A 26,225-nucleotide genomic window follows, 5' to 3' on the forward strand; every position below is an offset into this window, starting at 1 on the left:
GCTAGGCAGTTAAAAGCCCGGGCTGAGCAGGGCGTGCAGCTCTGCCTCCGGAAAGCGGCGCGATCTTCCCCTGCAGCATCCTCGCTGCCAGGAGCGGAGGGAGGAGAGGGCACTTTGCCCAAACAGTTTTAGCTCTGCACTTAACGTGCGCGGTGGAGTCAGGTACTAGGGGAGCAGGGAAGGGAGGGAGCAGGCAGCCCCGCGGAGGTGGGAGAGAAAGAAAAGCCGTAACACTGTGCTTCCTCCCCCCGTCTCTGAAGAGGAGGAGTGGGAGGGGAGCTCCGAAGCCACTTTGGGCGCTGCGCCGCTACGTGCGGAAGGCTGTGCGGAGCATCCTCCTGGCAGCTTGAAAGCCGGGCGCGCTCCCCGCTCTCCCGTGGATGATTTCCCCCCCCTTCCCGACACGCGTGTTCCTGCCTCCGTCGCGCTTCAGCCCAGCCTCCCCTCGGACGAGACGGCGGTCAGGTAAGCGGCTCCCGGGGAGCAGAACTGGGGCAGGGGCGCCGGGAGGTGCGGGGTCGAGCTGCTGAGCCGGGGGTCCCCTCCGGCTGCCCGGGCAGGTGCTCGGCGCTGCACGTCCCGGGCGGGCTGGAGGGGCGATACGTGCCGGGAGGGGGGGGGAGGCAGCTGCGCTGGGAGCAGCATGGCTTAATCTGCGTAGTAACTTGTATTTAGGAGCGCGGCAGGTAACAGTGATTTACCCGTGCCCGAAGCGGCCGTCGGGTCTGGCAGGCTGCCCCGGCCGGGAGGCAGCGGGCTCCTCTCTGCGCTGCCCGGCACCAGGCAGACCCCCCTCGCCGGGAAGCGGCTGGGATATTTGTGCTGTTAATTACGTCTTCAGGGAACCCGGTCAAGCTCTGGCGTTGGGACGTGACTGTGTAAGTGTCAGTGCGTAACACTTCAAGTATTTGTGTTATATTTAAATATATCTACGTGCTAGTGTGCGTGTATGTAATTCATTTACTGCCATAGCTACTCTAGTGATAAGGATGTCATTAGCAAACTGACAAGCTTGCTTTGTAGATATCGCTGTTACTTTTTATTTTTTGTTCCTTTTAAAAAAAGTTTTTAATTTCAGCTACCGATCCTGAAATACTTTTATTTCCCAGATCAGTTGCTTTCTCCCCACTGACACTTTTACCTTTTTGAGTGGGAGATCTTGAGGATTTACTTTCTTTAAAACAGAACTATAACAATACCTACTCCTTTCAGTAAGGCATGTGTCATTTCCTGACCCCACCAACTTCACTTTGACAAAAAAAAGCTGGAAATAATCACTTGAGAGATGCGACTTTCCCTGTTTCAACAAGTTGCTTTATTCCCTGCTCCAGTAATTTCCTCTAAGACTCACATTCATTGTCGTTATATAGATGATGTGGTGATATGCGTGATGTTAAACCTGCAGTCACTGGGGATTAATGCATGGGCATGACATCATCAGCAGCCAATGAGGTGGTGGTTTTGGACACGTACTGACCCAAACTCTCTTCCAAACTGATGTGGTGATCCTGCCGTGCTCCTAAGGAATAATGCAAGTTTGGACAAGCGGGGTGGTTTCCTGCCACGGTTTCATTGTGTTTCTCAGTCTCGTGCCCTCCTCTGAGATAGGCATGGCTCATTAAAGACCCATATGTGAGTGGTTAGTCTGGTTGATCAAAGATTTCACTTCTTGGGAAGAGATTATTGAAAACGGACGTATTAGTTCCCTGGTATAGAGAGATGATGCGACTGAGCTGGTTGCTGGCAGAATACAAACAGCCAAACAGTTCTCAGCCTTTGTGGCAGGAAAGCTGCCTGAACAACGTGTTTGAGCACACAGTGGTTTTACCTGGAGTAACTTGCCTCCTCTGCCTTATTGCTTGGAGTAGAGCTGCTCACGTGGAGGTAAGCACAGACTCCGTGTCAGGGGAGCGAGGAGGGAAACTCTGCAGCTGGGTGGATGCTGCCGTAGCTGGTGAGGCAGGAAAGTGTGTGTTCCCCTGCTGTGCTAATGGCTCCTGCTGCACTCTCGCCTTCACCCCAGGACCTCGGTGCCTCCGTGCTGCCAAGGTCTAGCTGGTTTGAAGCCCTTGGCCTCAGTTCCTGTTACATTGCTGTAGAGTTACTCAAAAACTCGGCTGTCTTGGGTAGCTTTTGCAGAATCACAACAGACATTGCCAAGCACGGTCTGGCTCCTGAAATGTGCATTTCTGAGTTCAGGCTGCCTCTTCTGTCTAATGTTTCCTTAACCTTTATCATTTTGCAGCAGACTCATTCAAGTCCCCCGCAGGTCAGTCGGGGGCTTCCCCACAGTCTGTGTAAGACCCTTTGTGTCACTAGCACAAATATTTGCCAACAAATCACTTATATTAGCTTAAATATTTTCTGTTTGCTAGAGTTCTTAGTGTTGAACGTAAATTTTTGGGTCCAGAGTCCATCCCTAAGGTCTTTTAATATTTTTGTTTGTAATTTATATGTACATACACACACGCATTCCCTTATCAGTGCCATTGCATCGACAGCCGTTCACATTGAGGGAACCACATAGAATATTAGCAGCATAACTGACATGCCTCAGAGGTGTGTATGATTCTTACGCCTTCGATGCCAATAAGACGTGACAGGATATATCTAATGAATTACCTTTAAATTAGAAAGCAGTAAACAAGCCATTATTGGATTAGAGGAATATTAAAATTAGAAGAACATTACCGTCTTTTGATATCCTGTGGCACATTTTTACTAGCTAGGAAATGACACGGGTTACTGCAGAGAGAGAGAGAGAGGGTCTCTAGAGAACTGTAATGATTTTCATCTGTGTGAAACAGATTTTTTTTAATGCTATTACTTACTATCTTATGTTTAGATGATGCTGTAGCAGATTTTTTTTTTTTTTTTGCCTTCTAGTTTCACATTGATGTTTGCTATCATTTTTCTGAGTGACTTCAGTGCTTGTGGAAGGTACAGGTTTGATGTACTCTGATAGCTAAAAGCTCCTAATTATTGAAGAAAAACACAGGCAAAATTATATAAGAGGCTCAGTGATAGATTTCAGTCCAATACTGAAGAGCTTTCTGCCTTGCCAGGGTGCAGATAGCCTGGGTCCATGCCACTTATTCCATGGCCCCTTTCCTCGGCTGCCTAGAGGGCTGCTCCAGCTCTGGTATTTCTGGGATATGATTTAAATTGCATAAAAAGATTCCCAATGACGTCACTGAGATTTATATAAATTCCAAAGAACTAGATTAAACCCACCAGTTCTCCTGCTCATACATCTCACCATGCAGGCATTACTTGGTATTGCCTTCCAGATGTGACTGCTCTGGATTAGACACGAATTGGCAACTGGTTGATGGTACTTGTGTGGAGCAGCTCCTGATCTCCCCATGCCAATCTTTTATTAATCTAAGGCCAACACCTGCTGTCCTCTCTCAGGCAAGCTGCCCACTTAAGGACTGGGCTTTGAGTGAAAAGGGCAGGATTTGGCCAGTACTCCTCAAGTGTTAAGAAAAGTGTACATTTAAGAGGTAAACACTGAAATATTTGATGGAAAGCAGTTAATTCTCAGGTTCATCTAGAATAAAGTTTCTTATGAAATCTTGAAATTGCTGCGTTCTTGCCATGCCACTTAGCTCTGTTGGCCAATGGAAAATTACCCCCTTAATCTAGACTGAAACTTGAATTTGTTGGTGCAAGAAGTTGTTTTGTTTGGAATATCAATTTTTAATAACACTCTAAGACAATTTTTTAATTCTTTTAAACTTGCTATCAATATGAATATGGAGCAACAAGATACCTTGGAGTCCTAAACCTCATTCCAGTCTTGAGGATAGTATTCTGTGCTGGATTTTGGAAGCATATTCAGAATAAAGAGCTCTCCTATACATACACTTTTCATCCAAGATATTGGATTTTCCTTGTCTCTCACAGTTTATGGCCTTGGGATCTCTTGCCCCCTCTCAAGGTCTAGTAGGAGAAGTCCCTCAGCATCTCTTTTTCCCTTTGAAAAATTTGATAACCATCATGCAAGCGGCTGTTTTGAAGCCGGTGCCAAGCCTGCAGATCAGAAGATCACAGCACACTCTCACCTGAGGTTAGGCAGTGCGGTGTGAGCTGCTTTGCAGTGGCAAAGCATCCTGAATACTTGCAAGCTATGGGGATTTCTGTCGGTCTGTGTCACTGACAACCTCTTTGCTATTCTGAAGAGGCTTATAAGGAGGAACAAAGGACTGCAGGTTTCACCAATTTTGCTTTATTTTATTTTTCCCAGCAATTATTTTGGAAAGACTGTGAGGTGAAAGTCTGATTTTCTCGGACTTGGTACAACTATGCCAGAGTAAAGCTCAAATGAAGGAAAGTAGTATCAGGTATCTCAGTGACTCCAAAGGTGACCTGTTGGTTTTATTGCCCCTTCTGTTGTGTTTCAATTTCAGTTACACTTTACAGGGAACATCAGTGGAATAAAAACTCTGGTGGGGTCAGGCCTTTCTCCTGAGAGGATATTTCCCTCTGCACAGCATCAGTACAAGCTTTCTCCCTCCCTCCTTTAAAACAATAGATGTGTTACTAGTCAGGTGAGATATAACAAGCAAGGATAAATATCTTCAGTGGCAGCACTCCCAGCCTTTGTGTTACATGATGGTAAAAGTCTGGTTAAAGATCTTAATCCCTAACCCTTGATGCAGAGCTCTTGCCCCTTTCTGTTCTCCAACCAGCCGTTTGCAAATCATGACTCAGTCGTGTGTTACGTCCTTCGGAACTGAAGTCAGCCCCGACTTGCTGGTTCTGGAAGCAACTAACCCCTTAAAAGTAGAGAGCAGGACTCTGATGCTTTAGCTCCTAAAGCATTTGTAGGTTTTTTCTAGTCGGCCAGAAACTGCTAGCTAAACCAGAAGCATTTGAGTAATGCCTGGACACGGATAAACCAGTTAACGCAAGATCTTTTAGCTTTTTAAAGCAAATTGCAAATCTCAGGTTCATATTTGCATAATTCAGGTTATTAATTCATGTGTTTGCATTTCCTAAACTGTGTGCCAAATTCCCATTTGGCGCAAGTTTCAGAGTGTTAATTGAGTGTAAAGGGGAAAAGGAGAAAATTCAGTTGTTGTAGGCAGCATTGAATGTTTAGTGATTTTTCTTTTCAACAAAATTAAGCTATCCTCTTTTTTTCAGAGTCATTTAAGTGTCACTTCAGGTATTCGGTGAAAAATTTGGAAATTCTTAATTGATAGGGTACGCAGTCTTTCATATGTGCATCTCTGGGATTTGTATTGCAAGTTAATAAAGCTTCCAGCATACATTCTATGCATGTGTAATTAAGGAGTGACTATACTTCGATGTCATTTGCTGCGTTATCTAGATTCCAGTTATGAGGACGATGGTATTTTATGTTGTCATCTGCAAGCGGGAACATCCCTGCATGAGTGAATCTGTTTGAAGGACCACGCTATGGCTGTTTTAGTCTAGAGAACATAGTTACCCACGGATTTCTTTGCTGCTTCCATTATTCAATGAGAATTATGTGTGTTTATGATAGTCTGATCAGCAAATAGAAGTGCATTGCAGATGTAGATATATTGTGAAGTACAGTGGTTTACATTAATAGGAAGGATTTATCTTGTTGCAGTATTGAATTTATGATGCTAAGCTGTGATATTTTCCTGTTTCAGAAATGTTATATTGCAGTGAGCTGATACCAGGGTGTTAAAATAAATGTTTCTTTTTTAATTTAAGCCACTGTAACATGCTAATAATGTTGGAGACAGGAAGAGAAATGCCTTGTTTCAGAAATGAATATAATGCATCTGTATTATAATTTCCTAGCAAAATTCATTTAATTTAGACTCCTAAATGAAACTTCTTGTTTTGTGTAAACTATAAAACAGATGTGGTTGAGGTCTTTAATGGAAGTATGCTTTTGGACACAAGCAGCGGGGTTAATACGCCCTACTTAAATTAATCTTTGGGACACTTTGTTCCCTATAATTCTGAAAAGGAAATAGAGAAGCTATAGTTGCTGGTGACGGTCCCTTTGCTGGGCATTCAGACAGCCCACGCTCCTTGCTGGTTTCTTTCCAATTTCCTGGGAAATGCTCAGCAGATAGGGTTACTAGGAAGGAAGGAAGGGTCATCTCTTCCCCTTTGCTGTTATCTCTTCTTCTAGGCATTGCCAGGGACTGTGGCAATGCCAGGGCTGTGCTCAGGATATCTGGTTGCCCTGTTCCTAGAAAATGAGATAGAGCGTGAAGGAAATCTTCATGATGCCCCACAACTCTCTTCCCCTGCCTCCTGCGCACTCCATACATCAGCTCCTGAGGGGAATGGGTGAGCCTTCCCCCATACTGCTCAGATATGCTCCTTGGGTTGTCCCTTGTTGAGCTCGCAGGGAAGGGGATTCTGGCCAGCCATGCTCATACAGCTGAGCAGAGAGAAGGCTGTTGTGGCTGGTCTACTCTAAAACCTGGCTCTGGGGCCACAGCACTGCTTCCTCCCCAAGGAATATGGGGATGCAGTGAGCCGGCGAGGTTAATGTTGGTCAGCTGGCATTGTTATTGTGAGGCTGAACCTTCTCCTCTTTGTATATGTGCAGCTGTGCCCACTCCGTGAGTGTTTTATGGATTTCACTGGAATTGGCCCAGCATTAATACAGGTAAAAGACTGATCCTGACTGTGCTGGGCTGGTGTTGACTGCATTGCTATTTGTACTGAGCACTGTCAGTTTAATGACTGTGAAGCACCACGGTTAGAAGTCAAGTGCTATAAAATTTTCCCCAAACACACATCTACAGCAGTGAGTAGACTTGCACATAAAATAGGCCACTGAATCTGAAAAAAAGGATTAGTAATTTTGTGGAATATAGATAGATTGTTACACGTGTGTATCCCTGTTACACTACTTAGTTAAACCGCATCTCCGGACCTTTGAGTTAATATTCATTATTTGGAAGAATAGAAGAGAGTATTTGCCATTGACTTGTTTAGCTGAAAGGTACTACTGGACTAACAGTTTAACTGTGGAAATATTTACCAGTTATAGGGTGTATAGGCTTAACTGGGGCTGAAGGGGGAAGAAGCACAATAATTATTTCAGTACTAAATTATCCCCGTATTTTTGGAGTGCTGCTAAAATGATTCATTCTGCTTTTGTTTAATGATAGATCTGTCTGTTCAGGGACCATTAAAAGAACAACATTTTGTTAGAAAAAGTTACTTTTAGAAACCTGGTCTGGCTCTCTTGATCTAAGAGACTATTGGGTAAAAAGGATTCTCCTTCCTTTTCTACACCAAATTGACATAGAGGGATGGATCTGAGGTGAAACAGCACAATTTCTGGCAGAATTAGTGTAACCTTCCACCTGAGAAATGAATAGGTTCGTTAAGTGTTAGAAATTAATTAGTATTGAGCTTATCCACATACTTAACAGCATTTCCCTCCAGAACATTTCCTTCCCGTAGATGTTTCTAATGGTTTTTTTGTGATACATATTTTAGTTTAACAATAGAATAGATGTAGAAGCCCTAAACCTTTAAAAATAATTACTGTTTATAGCTCTAGAAAAAGATGCAGCAACTTTAAATACAATTACTTACTCTGCCAGTGGGCATCATTCACCTACGACACACTTCAGGTTATGCTTGCTCTCTAGTCGCACCCCAGACCGAGATGAGCTGTGGTGTTCAGTGGATGAACGCGTAGCTGTATTCACCCCGCGTCTTTGCAGATGGCTGTAGGAATCAGAAGGAAATCAAATATTTTCAGCAAAACTCTTGGTTTTTTGCAAGTATTACACATTCTTCTTCTTGAATGCAATCTTCACTAATGAGTAAACTATTACTGTTAAATCTTGCTTGGAAATGTATTGGAGACTGGCAGCTATTTGTAATTAGCATATTTGGAATATACATAATTATGTTATGGCTGAAAACTTGATACATCTTCTGTGTTTTCCTCATCTAAGAGGAAAAATAAAGACTGAATAAAGCCAAACTAGTCTTGTTTTAAATGCCTTTTTTCTACACAAGTAACAGCCTCTGTTACAGTTACTGAGCGTTGTTGTCTTTCGTTTAAATTCTTTGTTACAGAGGCTTAGAGCAAGAGGGCTTTAATAATAAAAAGGCCGCCTTTCTCTGGAATGTCTGCCTGATAACAGTCTGTAAGATTGAAGAATAATACTGTAAAATAATTGGTTTTTCAAATTACTAATTGTGTTTAATTGGAGGGCAAATGGAAAATCTGCATCCTCCAAAAAAATGTAGTGTGTCTGTCTCTTTAAATATCCAAATAATTTTTTCTTGTATTTTTTTCACCCTCAGGACAAAAATAATATCAAATCTCATTCAGTTTGTGCTTAAATACGACCAAACTGATAATTACATTATTATAGAAAAGGGCAGGATAGCTGGAGGATATGTACAAGGTGCATTAGTCCCGCAAATAGAAGCTGATTTACTTATTGATAGTAGAGACACGTTTTAGTCACTTTATAGAATTAACAATTGATCAGCTTGTTAGGTTCTAGTTCTTCATAAGCACAGCATGTTTATTCATTATTGTCATTACATGGTGCAAGCAGCTGAGGTCATGATTAGTAAGGCAAAATCTAAAAATATTTAAACTTCCTTAAATATAACTTTTGCAACAGGCAGTTTTTGAGCAATGCACTGATTCTCACTTTTCAGAAATAAATACAACTTATACCTGCCTGGTTAATTTGCATTTCATTTATGTTTTTCAGAACCATCAGATCTATTTGTTTTCCAAATGCCAGTGATTCAGGCTTGTAAAAGTGCAATAAGATGGGCAACATATAAGCATTACTTTCAAATTGCCTTGGTCACTGTAAATATATATCGATATATAGTACTGCAACTGATAAACTAAACATGCTGCTGGAGAAGAATGGAAAGATGTTATTCCAATAAATATATTCATGATTGTTTGTTACTAAGCGTAAGTTATATTTTCTAAATCAGCATTGACTTAAGCTTGAGAAAACTCGATAGCAAAAATTCCCAGAGAGGCTTCTCCTGCTACATATGACTAATATATTAAAGAAGATAAATAGTCATTTTTAAAATTTATTACACAGTAGGATTGAGCACAAGAGGAAACCATTTTACAAATCTGAAAGTTAAGGTCACCCTGAGAAGAAAAGGACACTTAAGATGACTAGAAAAAGTCTGCTTTCTCAAGAAATTGAGATTCAAAGTTTACTGTTTTCACAGTGTCTTTTATAAAGCTTTAGAATCCCAAGTGTAAAACCAGAGTCCGTTTTGATGTGCTAATATTTCAAAACTGTGTAGTGGGTAGGCATTTAGACACTCGCATCTAACTGGTGTTACAGATTATCTTCCAGTCTCTTAATTCATTATGGACCATGAAGATTTTTGATAATGGCTTTTATAATATGATTCAGTATTGGGGATCAACTCTCTAAAACATTTCATTGAACTCTTCTAATAGGTTTTAATAGTTTTCTCCCTTTTCCTTTTCTATTTGTTTTTTTTTAAAAAATCCATTATGTGTATTTTAGTCTTACTGAACATCATTAAGTTTTGGTTCATAATTCAGACTTCTAGGAGCATAAAAATTTGCTCAATAGCATTTTCTTAGGGCTTGTTAATAAAGTTAATGAATTATTTTTCTATTAGGCTGTCTTATCTTAGCTAATACTGCTCGCTTGTTTGAGCTGTAGCAAATCAGGACAACATTGATTTTCTTTAAGAGATGAACAATGAAAGATCTACATTCTTAAATATGTAGATAAAGATAAGTGACTTAATTAAAAATTATCAGTGGAGGGCAGTAAGATGAATTAGCTGTTTTAATTTGTTGTATATGTCAATGTGCTGTAACATAACCTGGAGTATTACATAAAATCCATTTATGATATCCTTTAATTTTCAGTGTGATTTCATAGTGTCTTCTGTTGCTTATTCTTTTGAAAATCGCTTATGTATTGGGAATGTTAAATTCTTGGAACTATCTGCCCCAACTTCAACTTATGTAGGCCTTGACTCTGCAGATGTTTAATGTCCAGTGCAATGCAGCCTGATGAAAATAGTTCTACTTTGATCAATAGTAATGTTTGCAGGCTTTGTCTTCGGTGGTGGAAGTCAGGTTACGAGCCTGATTGTTTTTCCACTGACTGGCAAATTCTGCTCTTTGATCACATGTGCTATGAATATCAGAGCTGGCAAAATTCCAGGCTAAACTGCTCGCTCTTTTTTGACTAGCTTTTTACAAATTATACACGATGAAAAAGGGACATCTCTGGGCCTCCGTCTTTCATCCAGTGTTGCTTTTGATATCATGTAGATCTCGTCAGGGTACACAGTATAGAGGAGGAGCTGTTAGGAGGAGCTGCTCTGTTAAGACATGGTAGTTGATTTTATTAAAGGAGGAGATAAACAGCCTTCTGAGGAAGGGCTGCTCTGTCACAAACTCTTTTGGGTTTTTTTTTTTTTTTTGGTCTCAGGTAATAGAGGAAGCACCCATGCAAGTTCCACTGGTGGATTCCCTGGTGGGAATAATGATGTGTGTAGTACTGTGCCTTGAATAAGACCTTCACAATTCTCATGCTTAAATTCTAAGTGACTCCTAAGTCATACTGGTTTTCAAGCTTGAAGATCCTGTTTTTCAGGCTATATTTTCTCAAATCTCAGTGCAGTTACAAATACATCATTTGACAAGCATGACTGAGCTTCTGCTTCAGGTCCTTGGGTCACTGACTTTCTGTTGCAAATGCATTGTCCAATGGTTGTTTTGAAGGTTAGTTATTCCTACCTTTTCTAGACATCTCATTAGCTTTCTAGGGTTCACAAACAGCTGGTTCACAAAGATTTTCAGATTTTGCCTTCTCCTAGTGCTAGACTCATGGCTGTCCTTTCTGAAGTAATTCAGTTGGGTGATGAGAAAGAGGGGTATGTTGTACGTAGGTCATACTTATAATGGGAAGGGATTGGAGAAGAGACTTACAAAATCTCTGGGTAAGGTATTGGTTGGTAGGTAGGACATGAGCTGAAACGTCTGTTAGGATGTCTCTGTAGAGCTTCCATGGGATGGTTTGACAATACAATGTGTGATTTGGGCAGACAAATTTTACTCTTTGAGATTCTACCCAGCAACGCCCTGCCAAACTGTGAAGTGTTGAGGATAGCCTGGTGCTTCAGGTTTGTTTTATCTTGTTTTACTCATTTTGCCTTGCTTCAGCTTTTGATTAAACATAATACTTGTGTCAATGAAATGAGTAGCAAACACCTGCCACATCATGGATTTTGCTATGTTAGGAGTAACGAATGGGAGCCAGCGTTTCTTATTCAGAAGAGGAAGACTGCCAGAATCAAAGATGTAAATAAGAGCCAAGGAAAATTAATTGCAAACCTGTCAAGTCTGGTCTGTCTTTATTTTTATTACCTGGTACTCAGCAGATCTTTCTTAGAGATGTTTAAAACAAAAAATCCTGCTCCTTGTGCAAATTCAGCTGAAACTTACCCAGTCACAGCAGAGGTACTGTTACTGGTTGTCTGTGCTGGAGGAGCAACCTCTGGATTTTTGCTTTCACTCTGAAAGATTTTTGCTCAACGTTTACAACACACAGACAGGATATGGCTGTGGTTCTGCACCTTGGGACAAGTGTCTCGGGGGGCAGGTGGGCCAGAGGTCTGTGGTGGATGAAAGCTCCAGGAAGTCCCAACCTACAGCTCTGTCTAGACTGGAGCTTAAGCCAGACTTGAGCACTGTGTTCAGAGAGCTCTGCTAAGTTAGCATAGATCCAAGCACAGAGCACCGACGACGATGCTAAAACCCAGCCTGCTATCTCCTCAGTGCAATGCTCATATTTCTAGCCTGAATTCTGACAAATAGTATGTGGGTCGTGGCTCTTTGTGCGATAGCCAGCCTGCTTTTGATCTCTCCCCACACTTCTGCATCCCCCTGGAAGAGGATGCGCTGTTGTTGACTGATCTAAATCCTCCTGAATGGAGAACAAGAAGCTTTGAAAGTAACACTTTCTAGTTAGGGTGACTATCATAGGAATATTCCATTACTAAATTAGAAAATTTTCATATTTTTGAAGATCAGATGTTGAGACCTTCAGGTTAAAAAGGCAATAGATTATTTATGCAATACTGCTCTTCTCAGGTAGTAAGTTGGAAGGTGCTATTGCAAGCAGAGAAATAATTAAGAATTCTTGTACAATTGAGTAGTCAAATTAAAAAGGACAAAATCATGGTTTAGGAAACCAATTGTCTTTGGCTGGAGTGTAAAAATTATTTAAAATTATAAACCACACCCTCCACTGGCCATTTCTTGTTTTACACAGTAGTGTCAGTATACCAAGTGAGTTATGCTGTCTTTCTGACATACAAATGTTATAAACCACTTCATACTCGCAAATTCCTTATCAAAATTGTACAATTTGGATGAAGGTAGACAGATAAATATTTATCCTATTTGCTCAAAGCCATCAGCTTAGAAAAAGAAAAAGGACCAAATGTGTAAAAGAAGGGTGATTGCACTCTCCCAGAAATGTCCTTTGGGTGCTCATCAAACAGTATTTGTGAGCAGAGAAGGGAATTTGATCATTGTCTGTGAATTTTAGGGGAGCATAAAGGTGGGCAGGATTTCATCCCTGGTTGAAAAACAAAGCGTTAGACTTAATTGGCAGTAGATAGCTATGTGAAAACAAGGGGGGATTGCCTGAGATAGCGCAAGGCACAGCTCTAAATGAAAAGTCTGTTTCTTTCCTTTTGTATGCAGTGGTACCCTCTGATGAGTGAAGGTTCAGTTTCCTGCAGCCTCTCTTGCTGATCTTGACTAAAATGTTTGCAATTTGCAAGGAAGGGATTTCATTTGGAAAGGGGAAAATATAAATCCAGTAAGTGTTTTTCCATATTCTTTTTTTTTTTTAATTAGTGTTGCTGTTTTGCATTTAATTAGTGACCAGTATTGAAGTAAAAGGCCTAACAAATTCCTGCTTTGGTCACAGAGAAGTAGTGCATTTTTAATAACAGCAGTTTTTAATCTAAGACAGTCTTGTGACTGTCTTTGCTAATGGCCTTTTTTTCAGTTTGTGTGGCTGTGTTGCCTATTGCCAGGCTATAGAAATGCTTTGTGCAATAACCCTAGAATTTGAATCAATGATGCAATCATTCCATAGGCCTCTTTCAAAATGTATCTCACAGTGCAGGAACTCAGATGGGAACAGTTAAAGTGAGAGAGTTTCACTTTTGTGTTCCAGTTCATCAATCTTTAAAAAGACACTAGTAGGTCAAATGGTTCTAACACTGATCGATTTACAAGAAGAATCCTTTTTTAAAGTGAATCACAATTCATATCCAATTGAAATAAATAAATAAATAAATACAGCCACTGTGGTCCTGGTGGGGGAGTACTTAATTAGCTCAGCCCTTCACACACTCTTTAGTTAGTTGTCCCTTAGAATCCACAATCCTGCCTGATCTGGTTTTTACAGTCCATTATGTTTTTGTTCAGTTAACTCTTACTGGAGCTGAGTACTTGTATTTGACTAATGCCTGCCATGAGGAAGGGCATCCCTTCTTGGCTGTGAGGACAAGTTCCCTGCAATGCGATAACAACAAAGCATGTCTGTCCCCCAGTCTTCTTACCAAAGGCTGTTTGCTACTTAACTGCACCTTAGGAGCACACGTAGGACGTTGCCCAGTCACCACCCCAAAAGCAAATATCTGTTGAGCAGCAGTTCGGCAACTGCACAACAGAACAGCAGCAGTTGTCTCAGGATCTAGCAAACTGCTCGTGATTGATCCTGTTTTCCTGTAAGGATGACAGCATTTGAGTTACAACCAGCGTACTGGTAAAGGTGTACGTGGTGATAGGGTGGGTGCAAGAGGTACGTTGATGGTATGTTTTCATGGGATTATTGGTGAGGAAACCTACTGGGAAGTTGTATGTGAGGTGGAGGGGCTCTAGTTATGTTGCCTATCTGAAATCACAGAAAGGTAGTATCTGCTGAGACATTTCATACCTGTTGCTAATTCTAATATGACTGAAATCTAGAGGTTGCTCTCTTTATTGTAGTTGTTTGAGTACTGTTTCCCCCGGTACAGTATTTAGAGTTCATTTACTCAAAAAATGGAAAAAATATGTATTGTGGTGATCTGAAAGACAAGATCAGAGAAATGGAAGACTCCTGCAATATGTTTCCTTAAAAAAAAAGTTCAGCAGGAATAACTGAGCGTCCACCCAAGGTGGCTGAAAATGTAGGTTCTTATTCAGATGCCAACATCCATAACATCACACAAGCTCAAGAAGCACAGCCCACAGAAAAAGAAATGGTGGTTCTTTTCTTTAGCTCTGCCATTCTGAGTATGACTGCAGACAAATTATATTTGGGGGAAGTGAGGGGAAACAACTGCCAGTGTAGGGCTAAACCTGGAGGTTGTGGTAAAAGGACAGTGCTCCAGGAAACAGAATGTGGAGAAAATCTTCAGAGAGAGATTTGGAAAGGGGAGAGCAGGGCAGTGCTGGCTGTGACAAGGTGTGTGTCAGTCAGACTTCAGCTTGGTGGATGACTATCTGCGGCAGGCTTTGTGGAGCAATAGAAGTATGGTTGAGTTTTTTGTGTTTTGTTTCCCCACCTCTCTGGCAAACAGTACTTCATTGTTAAAAGAGTGAACTAAATGTGCCACCAAGTTAACTTTTTTCTGTGAATCTTGAGATTTCCCCCCCCCCCCCATAAAGTCGCAGTTTCCTGGATGAAAATAATTGGAGGATAATTTTCTTTTCGGTTTTCTAATTATTTTAAGAAAGTTAATAGCTCTCTAGTGGTGACGAAAAGCTGATTAAAAGCTGATTGTTGTCTACCCTGAAAATAAACAAACAATCAACAATTTGTTACTTTCTAACAGATCTCACATCTTTAAGGCAATCATAATTGCCTTCAAGTGAGGGAGGGAAAGCGGGGGGATCTCATACTTCATTTCCAACCCTGAACATTTCAAAGCACAATCAAAATTATGCCACTTACCCTCCCCCCAGCTCCTCCCATCAATCACGCACATGGTTACGTGATCACAAAGTGGCTTGTGCATGAAAGGTTTGCTCCTTTTTCATTGCAAGTGTAGCTAGAGCTCTATCTGGCTTCCTCATGCCTGTGGGGGGTGAAAACAGCAGCCAGCAGATGATAAACCTGCTCTAAACCTTTTTTCACCATTATCAATGCATAGTTCAGGTGGGGTCTGTTTCCTTGCCTGCCAGCCCTTCTCTTGATGCTCACACAGATGCTGCTGCCAAGCAGGTGAGCTTCCCAAAGGAGGCAGGGAGAGATGCTATGCAAACAAGAAACAGAAAGGGCTGAGAAGGGACAGGGAAGGAGGCCTGAAGGATTGGGCTGGAAGAGGAAAGGATGAAGGAAACCCTTTGTGGAGGTGAGGAGGCAAAAAGTAATTTATGAGACTTTGAAATTCTCTTGCATCAGGGCATACAGTAGCTGGTACTGCTGGAAATTAAAATACCTGAGAGTGTTATCTTATGTATTCATATCGGGATTTGGAATTTTTCTGGTTAGAAAGAGAAAGACAAGGTCCTGCAAGAGAGAGATGCAGTCACTGTATGTACATGTCAGTGGTCTGCTGGGGCAACTAAACCAGCTAGGGCATGCTGCTTACACATCACAAATGATACCTCTTCCTGAGGTCTGTCCACTTTTTAAATTTGCTCTTTCTTCTGACCATGTAATATTGATTCCAGGGCCATAGGACCAATGACTCAGGAGATAATTAACAGATATATCTATCTGCTCATTTTTCTTCTTGACTCAGTAGTAGGCTGCTGTCAGGAATTAGAAAACCTTATACGACTCCTGGTACCTGAAGAGCACAATACAGACAGTGTACAGCTACAGCCTCCCCCAGGTCTCTCAAACTTGGCGAGAGCTAAACCCAGCTGTGCCACGTCCATACTGTGGTTGTGGTGCTCCAAACTAGCAGATGCTTCTCCATGGTACAATGTGGAGCAGAGATCAGAGTTCAGGACTCAAGACCAGTGCCGTCAGTGCTGGACTAGGAATTAAATTATCCATAGCTCAGACAGTGCTGTGTACAGGTGCACTCTGTGTCATGGTCAGTACTTCCATCCAGCATGATGTTGCCAAACCATAGAAAAGCAAATACAACTTTGAGATTGGTTCTGAATATGCTTTTGTTCATTTAACTAGGATCAGATTGAACAAGAATGGGTTCTCCTTTAAAGTACAATTATTTAATGACCCAACTCCAAGTCTTCATGCCATACAAATGCCTTGCTAGCTTATCTGCAGTATTTGGCATCTGTGATTCAATAACAGAAAATGAGGAATGATATTCTGCTTTTTTTTTTTTTTTTGGTAACAGTTCCTGAACTGGTGGGTCAGGAACTCGGTTCTGAACTTTTCCTATTCAATAGAGCAATGATTTTGTAAAATAACTTGAGGAGCAGGCTCAGATAAGCAAACAATGCTTTCAAACACCGAGTAAAAAGCTTGTCCCATAGCATCAAAGTCAAATGACAAAACAAGATCAAGAAGTTGGGTTATAGCTCTTTGGTCTGTGTGTCTCCCACCCTGTGCAAGTTTTGTTCTTCCCTATTGTCACAGGAGATTCTATATGCTGGGGGCAGAGTTTTCAACCAAACTCAAGCTAACTGTGCTATCTTTGGGAATATCAAAAATGTTACCTTTCATTTTGCTAGTAGTTATCCTATGTACTACCCATACTGACAGAGAGAACAGAGATAGCACGCCACAAGATGTTTTGCTATTGGCTTATGTAGTTGATAACTCAGGTGCTAAAAATGTGCGTTCAGCCCATAATTACACTTCTGGAAATTTAGTGCTGTATTTATGAAATGCTTTTCATTAGAATCTTTTAACAATTAGCTAATGAGTCCCAAGTGGAATAATTATCCCATATACCCAGACAGTTGGGATTCTTCATCAGCCAATGTGCATCCACTGCTCATAAAGCATGTTTGTGTTCTAAAAGCAAAACCAGCTATTCTATGCTTTCCTCTTGGAGTGTTTCATGAATTGAAACGAAAGTGGGGACCAGATCACATTGGTGGCACAGGAATGGACAGGCCCTGTTAGAGTCAGGGCCTAATACAGCTTAGGGAAGCATGAGTGGACATGCTGTAATTATTTAATGTGAATGAGGCATTTTGTGGAATAACAAGAGAATATAGTATTCTAATACAGTAGAATCAGAAAGAACCAAATTTGGTTGCATAATGACTCTCAGAACCACCAGAAAGATATCTAAATATAACACAAGCTGACCCTGTCTGCATGAAAAAAAAAAAATCAATATGTGTCGGAGGTATTTTCAGTTTCTTGCTGCCACAATTTTCCTCCACTAACCTCTGACTTGATGACTGTCTGTGGTCAGGGTACTGAGGGTGACACTGTGAACAGTGACTATTCACCTCACGTTTATAGTCCAGGGCTGCTTTTTGCTCCAAGGCATAAAGCAGTTGTAGTCCTGTTACAGACCCTGAGCAAACATGTAATCCAACCCTATGGATGGAGAAGGGAGCCTTAACCATCCCATAGGTGTTCAGTCAATTAAAAAACCCACTCCATCAAAGCAGGCTCCATGACTTTTTTGAGAAGCTTGCCCCACTGGTTTCCCACACTTAGATATAGAAAGTTTCTCCTCATGCACACATGAAGTTGTCTTGGAAGGACACTTAATTTATGTTTATGCTATTTGCAGTAGCTACAGAGAACCACTCCTTTAAATCTTGCCCTTCTTTAAAGCAGATCTCTTCAAGGAGACAGTTAGCACGTCTCATAGAATCATAGAATGGTTAGGGCTGGAAGGGACCTCAAAGATCATCTAGTTCCAGCCCCCTGCTGCGGGCAGGGGCACCCTCCACGAGACCACATTGCCCAAAGCCTCATCCAACCTGGTCTTAAATCCTTCCAGGAATGGGGCCTCCACAACCTCTCTGGGCAACCTGTTCCAGTGCCTCACCACTCTAACAGTAAAGAATTTCTTTCTAACATCTAATCTAAATCGACCCTCCTTCAGCTTAAACCCATTCCCCCTTGTCCTGTCACTACACTCCCTGATGAACAGTCCCTCACCATCTTTCCTGTAGGCCCCTTCAGGTACTGGAAGGCCACAATTAGATCTCCCCGGAGCCGCCTTTTTCCAGGCTGAACAATCCCAACTCTCTCAGCCTGTCCTCATAGGAGAGGTGCTCCATAAACTCTCCAATAAACTCTCTTTTTTTGACTAAACAAACACAGCTACTTCAACCTTTCTTTACTGCTCACAGTTGTTGAATCTCTTATTTTTCATGTTATTTCCTTGGGATTGCCTCTTGTTCTTAATTTGAATAGTCACCCATAGTCAGTGATGGTCTACTTCTTGCATGTGATCCTTGGGCTGGTCACCAGGCACCAAGAACAGCTCTGGGACCTCCCAGTGTGTCATCCAGAGGCACAAACTGACATGAGGCCCTCCTCTGTCCTCTCCCTCCCTTCCCCATGTGATCTCTGCAAAATAACTTACCACCTCACCTGGGTCCCTGGTGAGTAGGAAGAAAGGTGAGTGACCTGCTCTATAGCTATTGAGTTAGTTATCTTTTACTCCTGTGGGAGAAATGAAATTCAGGGTATAGAAAACAGTGTCTTATTGCTCAAGATAATCTGTGCAACAACATTACTGCTTTGCTACCTGGCAGGCAAATTTTCCAATAGGGGAAAATGTGTGTTTGCCTTGTCTGAAACATCCTGCTGAAGAGATTTCCTTCAAAGACGTTTCTCTCCACATTTTTTGGCGTGCTGCCTGCTTTACGTGAGTACCGCTCTGCTTCTGGGAGGTCAGCTGGGAGTGGAGCAGGGCACTGTCTCTGCTCTGCCTCCTCTTTGAACAGGGTTGAAGCAATTCCTGTGCTTCCTTGAACACAGACCCTGCAAGTCTGCCCATCTCTTAAGTAGGCCATACACCAGGGGGTGGGGAAGATTTTGAGCTGTAGTAAGGGACTGAAAGAACCTGGATAATCACAATGAAAAATTCTCTCTGATAAATGTAGTTGAAAGAGTTGAAATGCTGGGCTGTAATGAGGAGATATGCTGTGTTGGCTGTCCTGGTTGGGAAGTCTGTACAACCTTAAAAATGAAACCTTGATAGCAATGCTTACCTCTTCAGGAGTTTACTTTGGCAGAAGAGTTCTTTGTAGGATGGTGATGAATAATAAATAATGCCGTATGGAGAAAAGGGCCTATTGTGCCTCTACTTTACAGCTAGAATAGCTGTACTTTGCTCTCAGAGCAGCCCTGTTGGTCTTGGCAGAATTTTTCCTGGAGGGAAGATGTGGACTTGGTTTGAATTGAGAGAGCAGGTTATAAAACATTTTCGTAAAAATTAATGTTATAAATGAGATTCTATTTAATTTAGGTGATCCTCTCATACACAGAGATTATCCTTTTGAACTGCAAGTGATCAGTTATTTGTGCCAGCATAACTCATATACTTCATTTGCAAGACTACTTCTTCTTGCCATGTAAATAGACTTGTAAGCTGTGAGTTCTGGTGACCACAGGTCTCCAGAATATACACAGGAGTCAGTGTATATGAAGAAGCTACTGTTCCCTTGCCTGGAGGGGCCAACTAGCCCTTGTAGTTTGCATTGCATCAGGTTCTGAGCAGACATCTGACTTGTTCTGCCTCAGCAGAGGAGGCAACAGCTTTGATTTCCAACTCCTCCTTGCAGTGTGAACTTGAGATCTTCTGGCAGTCCCTTAGTTCTCTGCTTCTGTGTGACCCGAGCTCCACTGGATTAAACTTGGAAGCCACAAACGCTCACTTAAAATGAGACCAACTGACAAAGGCTTTCCAACAGAACATCCACCCAACTCACTATTCTCACTCTAGCACAACTAACCGAGGAAGTCTACAGTGACTGGGGCAGAGAATTAGGGTGGTTTAGGCATATTTTTGCAGTCCTCTCAGCACATCCTCTTAATATGCCCACAACGGATAGATTTGTTCTCATCTCTAAAGGAAACAATGAAGACAGAGATACCCTAGAGAACTCCAAATGCTGGTGAAGACAGACACATTTCCCCGAAAGCACATGGCACGTAGGATGCCTGTCTGTTGTGGATGGTCCGGCTGCTGGTGTGGTCGATATCTCATGCTATGTGGATGTAATAGCAGTTCAGTACTCCCTTCTTAGGAGGCTGTGGATTTTATTTCCTTTAGCTCTCATTGGGATTGTTTCCTTTTCCTCCCCACCTCCCCCAGTTGCTGTTAAGTGAGGTTTTGAAATATTCCTGTGGAAAGGGCTGACTAGTGGTGACAGGCTGAGCTGCTGCCAGCAGAGACTGATGTCATAAATGGAATGTGATGTTATAAAAAACACCTCAGAAATTGCAGGTGAAGTGTGTTGCGAGTCTGCTGGAATCTGAGAAGTGCTGGGAATGCCGCAGTCCCTCAGTGATTTTTTTGCTCTATGTCTGGCTTGCTTAAAAGTAAGGAAGCACACTTGCAGTTTGCTGCCACCTTGTTTAGCTAATTTTCTTGCTGTCTGAAGAGCCTTCTCAATTCAGTTTGCCTGATGGAGCTTGATGTTATTGGGCATCCCTCAGTGATACCTATAGGGAAGTAGACACAGCAGAAGGTTGATGTTTTCCCTGGGAGTAAAGGATAGGGGAATTTGGCTCACGTTATGTTACTACGCGGACAACTTTGTGTCCTTCTGCAGTTTGCATAGTGCCTTTCTACCTGGCGTAACTGGTACTCAGTGTGATTAATGATGGGCAGAACTGAGACCTTTAAGCACCTTACTTGTCCCCATGTGATGCACCAGCCGGGTAGACAAGCACGATATATCAGGAGGGAACATGACGTACAACCTGGAGGGTTTGTTACCTCTGTTTGTGGTATTGATCAAGATCATCTCTGGTTACTGAGTCTCCTGAGGTTGACTTCAAAATACCTGATGCTGAGAAACTGGCAGTGACGCAGAGAAGAGCTGTTTGACAGATTTAATAGTGCAAAGGCCTCCAAGGAGAGGCTTCCTCCAAGGAGAGTCTTCCTCCATCTCGTGTGAAAGCCAGGGACATGATGGCGGGTGCGAGCAGCGAGTGTGGGCAGCAGTACCGGGAAGCTGAGGTTGCTTTCATCTGCCAGCAAGAGGCCTAATGAGATCAGATGCCTAGAAGTAGAAGCTGGACAAACTCAGATTAGAAATCAGGTGCAGTGTTTAAAGTGAGGTTAATTAACTGTAGGAGTAACTTAGCTGCGGTGAATTTACTGTCACTTGAAGTCTTCAGATCAAGCTAAAGTTACCTGACCTGATGCAGAGATTTCTGGGTGAGGGTTGAGGGGCTGAATTCAGAATCTAAACCGCGTTATTTCCCTCCGGCTGGCCCATTTCTCTGGGCTCACAAGGGACCGTGAGGAGACGGGGCACAGCCTGTGAGACAGCACGGGAGCCCCCCAGCCCAGCAACGCCTCCGGCAGCCCAGCTCTCCGAGAGGAGGGTGAACAGAGGAATCCTGCGACAGCAACGCGTTAATATGATTAATGACAAAACTTAATTTGCATGGACAGTTCATTCTTGCACAAAGGAGAGCTCGCAAATTAGAGGTTTTGAGGCAGGCAGGGGCCTCGGAGGGGATCTCTCTGAGGGCCGGGATGGCTCCGGCGGAGAACAAGGAGCGGGGTTCGGCGGAGCAATTGGTGCACGTTGTACGGATGAGATTTAATGAGATTTCCTAGTAATGACAAAAGTTGGAAGTGTTTAATAGCTCGCCGCTAAATTATGCATGCGGCCTGGGCCGGGGACAGCTCCATTGTGCTGAGGGGAGGGGGGGCGGCGGGCGCCGGCGGAGCTGCCGAGCGGCCGCCAGGGGGCAGCAGCACCACGCCGCAGGGCCCGCGGCCGCCCGTCGCCCTCAGGGAGGCGAGGCGTTCCCCGCCGCCCCGAGTCCCCTCAAAGGAGCTTTAGCACCAGCAAAAATAAAGTTCCTGCCCACGGACAAAACGATTTCCCCACTCGCGGCCATAAAACTGCTGTGGGATGCCAAGCTGGGCCGAGGAGTGGCTCCTTCCAGGTGTCGGTCCTCTGCTGAGCGGCAGGCAGCGCCTGCCCTGCAGCCTGTGGGCCTAGGGCAAACCGCTTCTGTGGGGTAACGGCGTCTTTGGAGGGGTGTTGCTAAATACCTGTCCGTTTGCGGTCCTTTAGCCTTGAAACGGGCGGTCTGTGTTAGTTAGCTGGTGTGTAACAGGCGGAACTGGTCAAGCAGGTGTTTGATCTAGTTCTTTTCTTCATTTTTGTCTCTTATTTCCCCTCAAATTCAAATAGCAGCACTTTTCAAATACACTTAGTGACCAGACTAGGTAATTTGGTTTTGTTTTGGTGGTTTTTTCTTTTTTTTTTTTTTTTTTCTTACCTAAGAAATTGCAGATGTTGCTCTGTTTCCTCTCAGTTCTTTATTCAGTGGGGCAGAAGAGTTTAATGGGGCTGACGGTGGGGTTAAACTCTCGGGCTGGCAAATCACCCTGTGAAGTGTGTGGCACCCATACTCACTGCCTTCTCACCGACTGCTTTGCAGAAGAGGAGACTTTTAAGGGATGCGCTGTCTTTATTTTAAGTGAGAAATTATTGAGAATGGGGAAATTAAGGCCTTTTAAATATTTAATGGATGGAGGTTTTCTAAATTATTTAATAGCTTATTATAAAAGATGGCATAAAATGGGTTAGTAATTTATTCTTTACAGAAAGTAGCTGTAAGAAGTATTTTACAACATGTAAATATTGGTAGGAAAAGTACCTAATTTAAAATGCTATCTTATTCCATCTGTCAAAGGAATTATACAGTGCCCATACAATTTTCAAATAACTTTAGACCTTTATTGTTTCTGTTCTTGAAATGCTTCTCTTGCGTAGGGAAATGCTATTCATACCCATTTTACTGGAGTGCAGAGGCACAGAGAACAGACTGTGCTGGGCTGAGGTGCAGCAGATCTGACCGTTGCAATTCCCTTCAGATACCAGAACCCACAGTTTAATGTGGGCTCGTGGATACCCTAAATACTGACATGGGAGGGTTCTGTGGCCTGAGGTGGGGTTTGAGGCAACTAAGGTGCAAAGCAGGAGCTGTTCATGGCCAGCCCATGTGTAAATACGGAGAGCGGAGCCCTTCCCCTCTTCCCCTTCCTCCTTTTCTTTTCTATAGCTTTGCTAGAGATAGAAGTGGAGGTTCAGTTGCCTCCTGCCTAGAGCTTGTTGTATAAAAATGCCCCTTTCATCATAAGATTGCTTTCCTTGGGTAACTTCTATTCAAATCCCTCTTGTGTAAATTAACCCTACTGTGTTGAAATCGAGGACTTCATCCACAAAATTCCAGCTGTTGTCAGACATATTGTCACCTCTCGGGAGGTGCCGCTGATTTTTATTTTGTTTAAAGCGGCACTCAGTTGGCTCTCACAGATGGCTGGTGCCCGCTTGTGGGAGCAGCTGCCCTCGCAGGCCACGCTGCCCCAGCAGAGCTCCTGGTGCAGGAGGTCAGGAGTGATTTGCTTGTTTGTGCAGCTCTGTTTTCCAAAGTAATGCTGTGCCCTGAGACGAGGCGGGGAGCAGCAGTAAAACCACCCATCACAAAATAAGCACAAAACACAATTTTGCCATAAGAAGCCTGGAATTCCTTTTACCGTTATTAGCCAGGTGAGCCTCTTGCTTCTGTTCTGATCAGCCTCCTTTATTGACATAAACCAGCTGAATCTCAGACTTAAGATTGCACTTTAGAAGTTTGCCTTACACTCCCCTCAACCCTATTTTCTTATGAAATATCACTGCCTGGAAGGCATCAGAAAGCCCCAAGATATGCTGGTGGCTTATCATCTGCTGCTTTTGCTGTATCCATTTAATTGGAATGAGTTAGAATAATCAATACTTCCTTGTCTTTTACCAGTGTTTAATGTGTGTTTACAGAACAGGTTTCACTAAAGTTACTATTTAGCTGTAGATGCATCTGCACAGATTTTTTTTTTTTCCTCTCTAATAAAAATTATGGAACAGATAAACACTAAAACCCAAGTTAGTACATTGCAATATTGATTTCTACAAGAGCACTGTAAGAATATATTTCTCTATCTGTCCTACTATGAAATGGGTAAAAATGTGCCACATAACCATTTCAGCCATTTAATATTATATTGGAAAGACTGGTTTTTTGCTTTTTCTCAATAGGCCTTTTGAGGCATGCTGATTTTTTTTTTTTATGTGTATTTGTGGAAGAAAGGATTAATACAGGACGGTAGTGCTTTGTCTTAAGACATATCTTTGCCCACATTTTGTTTTGCTTAGAACTGCTACGCTGTGATTTTGTCTCACATTAGAAAGTGAAGACAGAGTAAAATGTGATTAATTATAGATTGCTGGCCTGGTACCTCTTTAATTCCAGCGATTACTCTATTTTCTCCTGGTGTTCTGAACAGAAAGGAACTGAGTGTTTCAAGCCAGAGGCTTTCTGCTCCTAAGCTTCTGAAAGGTGTCTGCCTGTGTGCTTTTATGACCCCAGAGATGCTTTGCCCTCCAATGTGATAGTGTAATTTTGTGTTTCTTAAAAGCAAATATCTAATTGATCAAAAGAAGAGTGAAATGAAGAGAGTGGTGGGAGAAGATGAGAAAAGGTTATTGTGCTCACTCCGTAGGTGAAGATCACATTATTATTACTCTCACAAATTGCACTGTGTTGTGTTTTCAATAGCAGAAGGTCAAGTTGAGCCCAGGGATAGAAGTGAGAGAACAAACATAAACAATAAAACCAAAGAGACTTGAATGTCTATGAAATGGAGTGTTTGAGCTCGTTATTCTGTGGAACGTGTGTCAGTACTGCTGCAAAGGTGTCTCCATATAGTGATTTCAAAGTGTAGCTTCTGGGCTGGGTGTGAGATGTGATGCTGGGAGCAAGGAGAGACAAAAGTGGACGAAAGTGTCAGAGGGTGCTATAATGCATTGATTGCACAGACACGATCCTGTGGATGCAACCCTACAGACCCTCTGCTCCTGAGGCAGCCAGACTCCAAGGGCCTTGGCCAAATCTTTTGAAGACAAAGATTTTCCACCTTTCTTTAATAATGTCTGGTTCAAACTGTTGGAGGTAGCAGGTAATCATGTGGATCTGTTTGCACTATGGTGGAGTCTTAGCCCTTACAGCTTTCACAGCAGTTGGGTGGCGGGGTTGTAAAGACACAGTGAGCTGCGCACATTAAGTTTGTAATTTCTAGTATAGCGAACTCTGCCTTTAGTTGATGTAGTGATATTTCAGAGCTGCCTCATCACAGTTTGTCTGTGTTCTTGGAAATAAGTGAAAAGAGCAATATAACTGCTGTCTTTTGCCTTGGATTGCACTGTAGATGGCACTGTGAAACAACGTTTTTGGTAATGAAGATCTATTTCACAGCACCATTCCAGACGTTAATTGCAGTGTAATATGGCTTTCTTTCTAGGTCCCCAAAGCGAAGGAAAAATTCTGAAATGCAGAAAGGCTTATTTGCTGCCGCAAATGGGATTCTGGAATAACTATGAAAAACACACTGAAATAATTGTGTTTGACTGGAACAAAATTCTTGCAAAGTCCCCAAGGTAAGAGCACTTTTTATCTTTCAAATGACACTGAAGATTTGCTGTTCTGGTTAGCAACAATATCCACTTGAATCCAACAGAGAATGAAGGCTTGACATTTCTGAAAGCAGCAGCACACTGACGCTGAAGGGCTCAGCACCCCTTGCTGCATCTGTCTGCCAAATTTCATTTTTTCCCTGCCTTTTTAAAGATCCCCTTGTATTTCTTTATATTAGTGGGCTGAAGACTTGTGTCCTGTCTACCTGCAAGGCAGACTAAAGTCTGCAAATGTTGTATCATTTTAATAGCACTGGATGCTTTTAGTAGCCTTTCAGTTTGGACATAACTAAGTTGATGCTGTGTAGTGATACACTTATTCCTGGACTTGAGTATACTTACAAAGGGGTAGGGTTACCCTGTTAACCTGATGAAACCTGGTTTCACATTCCCTGTCTAACATCAGGCTTCAAAACAATCAAACTCATAATCTGGGAAAGTGTCGAAATTAGGTAAGCGCACAACCACTTCCACTGAGACCAGCTTTGTTCCTGCACTGGGAATGGTGGGAACACCTGGGTTCATTTACATACTGGAATAGCAGCTGTTGAGCAGGCAGTGCATGATTTGGGACTAAAGACCTCTACCC

At 42.5% G+C, this 26,225-nt stretch overlaps 1 protein-coding gene across 1 annotated transcript in view; it reads left to right on the forward strand.

Moving 5' to 3' along the window:
• Positions 1-358: 358 nt before the first annotated feature.
• Positions 359-26,225, forward strand: part of TAFA4 (TAFA chemokine like family member 4) — a 75,455-nt gene continuing 49,588 nt past the window's right edge. The window contains exons 1-2 of the mRNA XM_054837807.1: positions 359-465; positions 25,465-25,600. Coding sequence (XP_054693782.1) covers positions 381-465; positions 25,465-25,600 — 221 coding nt within the window. The 5' untranslated portion in view covers positions 359-380. The remainder of the gene's footprint in view (positions 466-25,464; positions 25,601-26,225) is intronic.

The sequence above is a fragment of the Grus americana genome, chromosome 11 (assembly GCF_028858705.1).
Source record: "Grus americana isolate bGruAme1 chromosome 11, bGruAme1.mat, whole genome shotgun sequence".
NCBI classification, from domain to species: Eukaryota; Metazoa; Chordata; class Aves; order Gruiformes; family Gruidae; genus Grus; species Grus americana.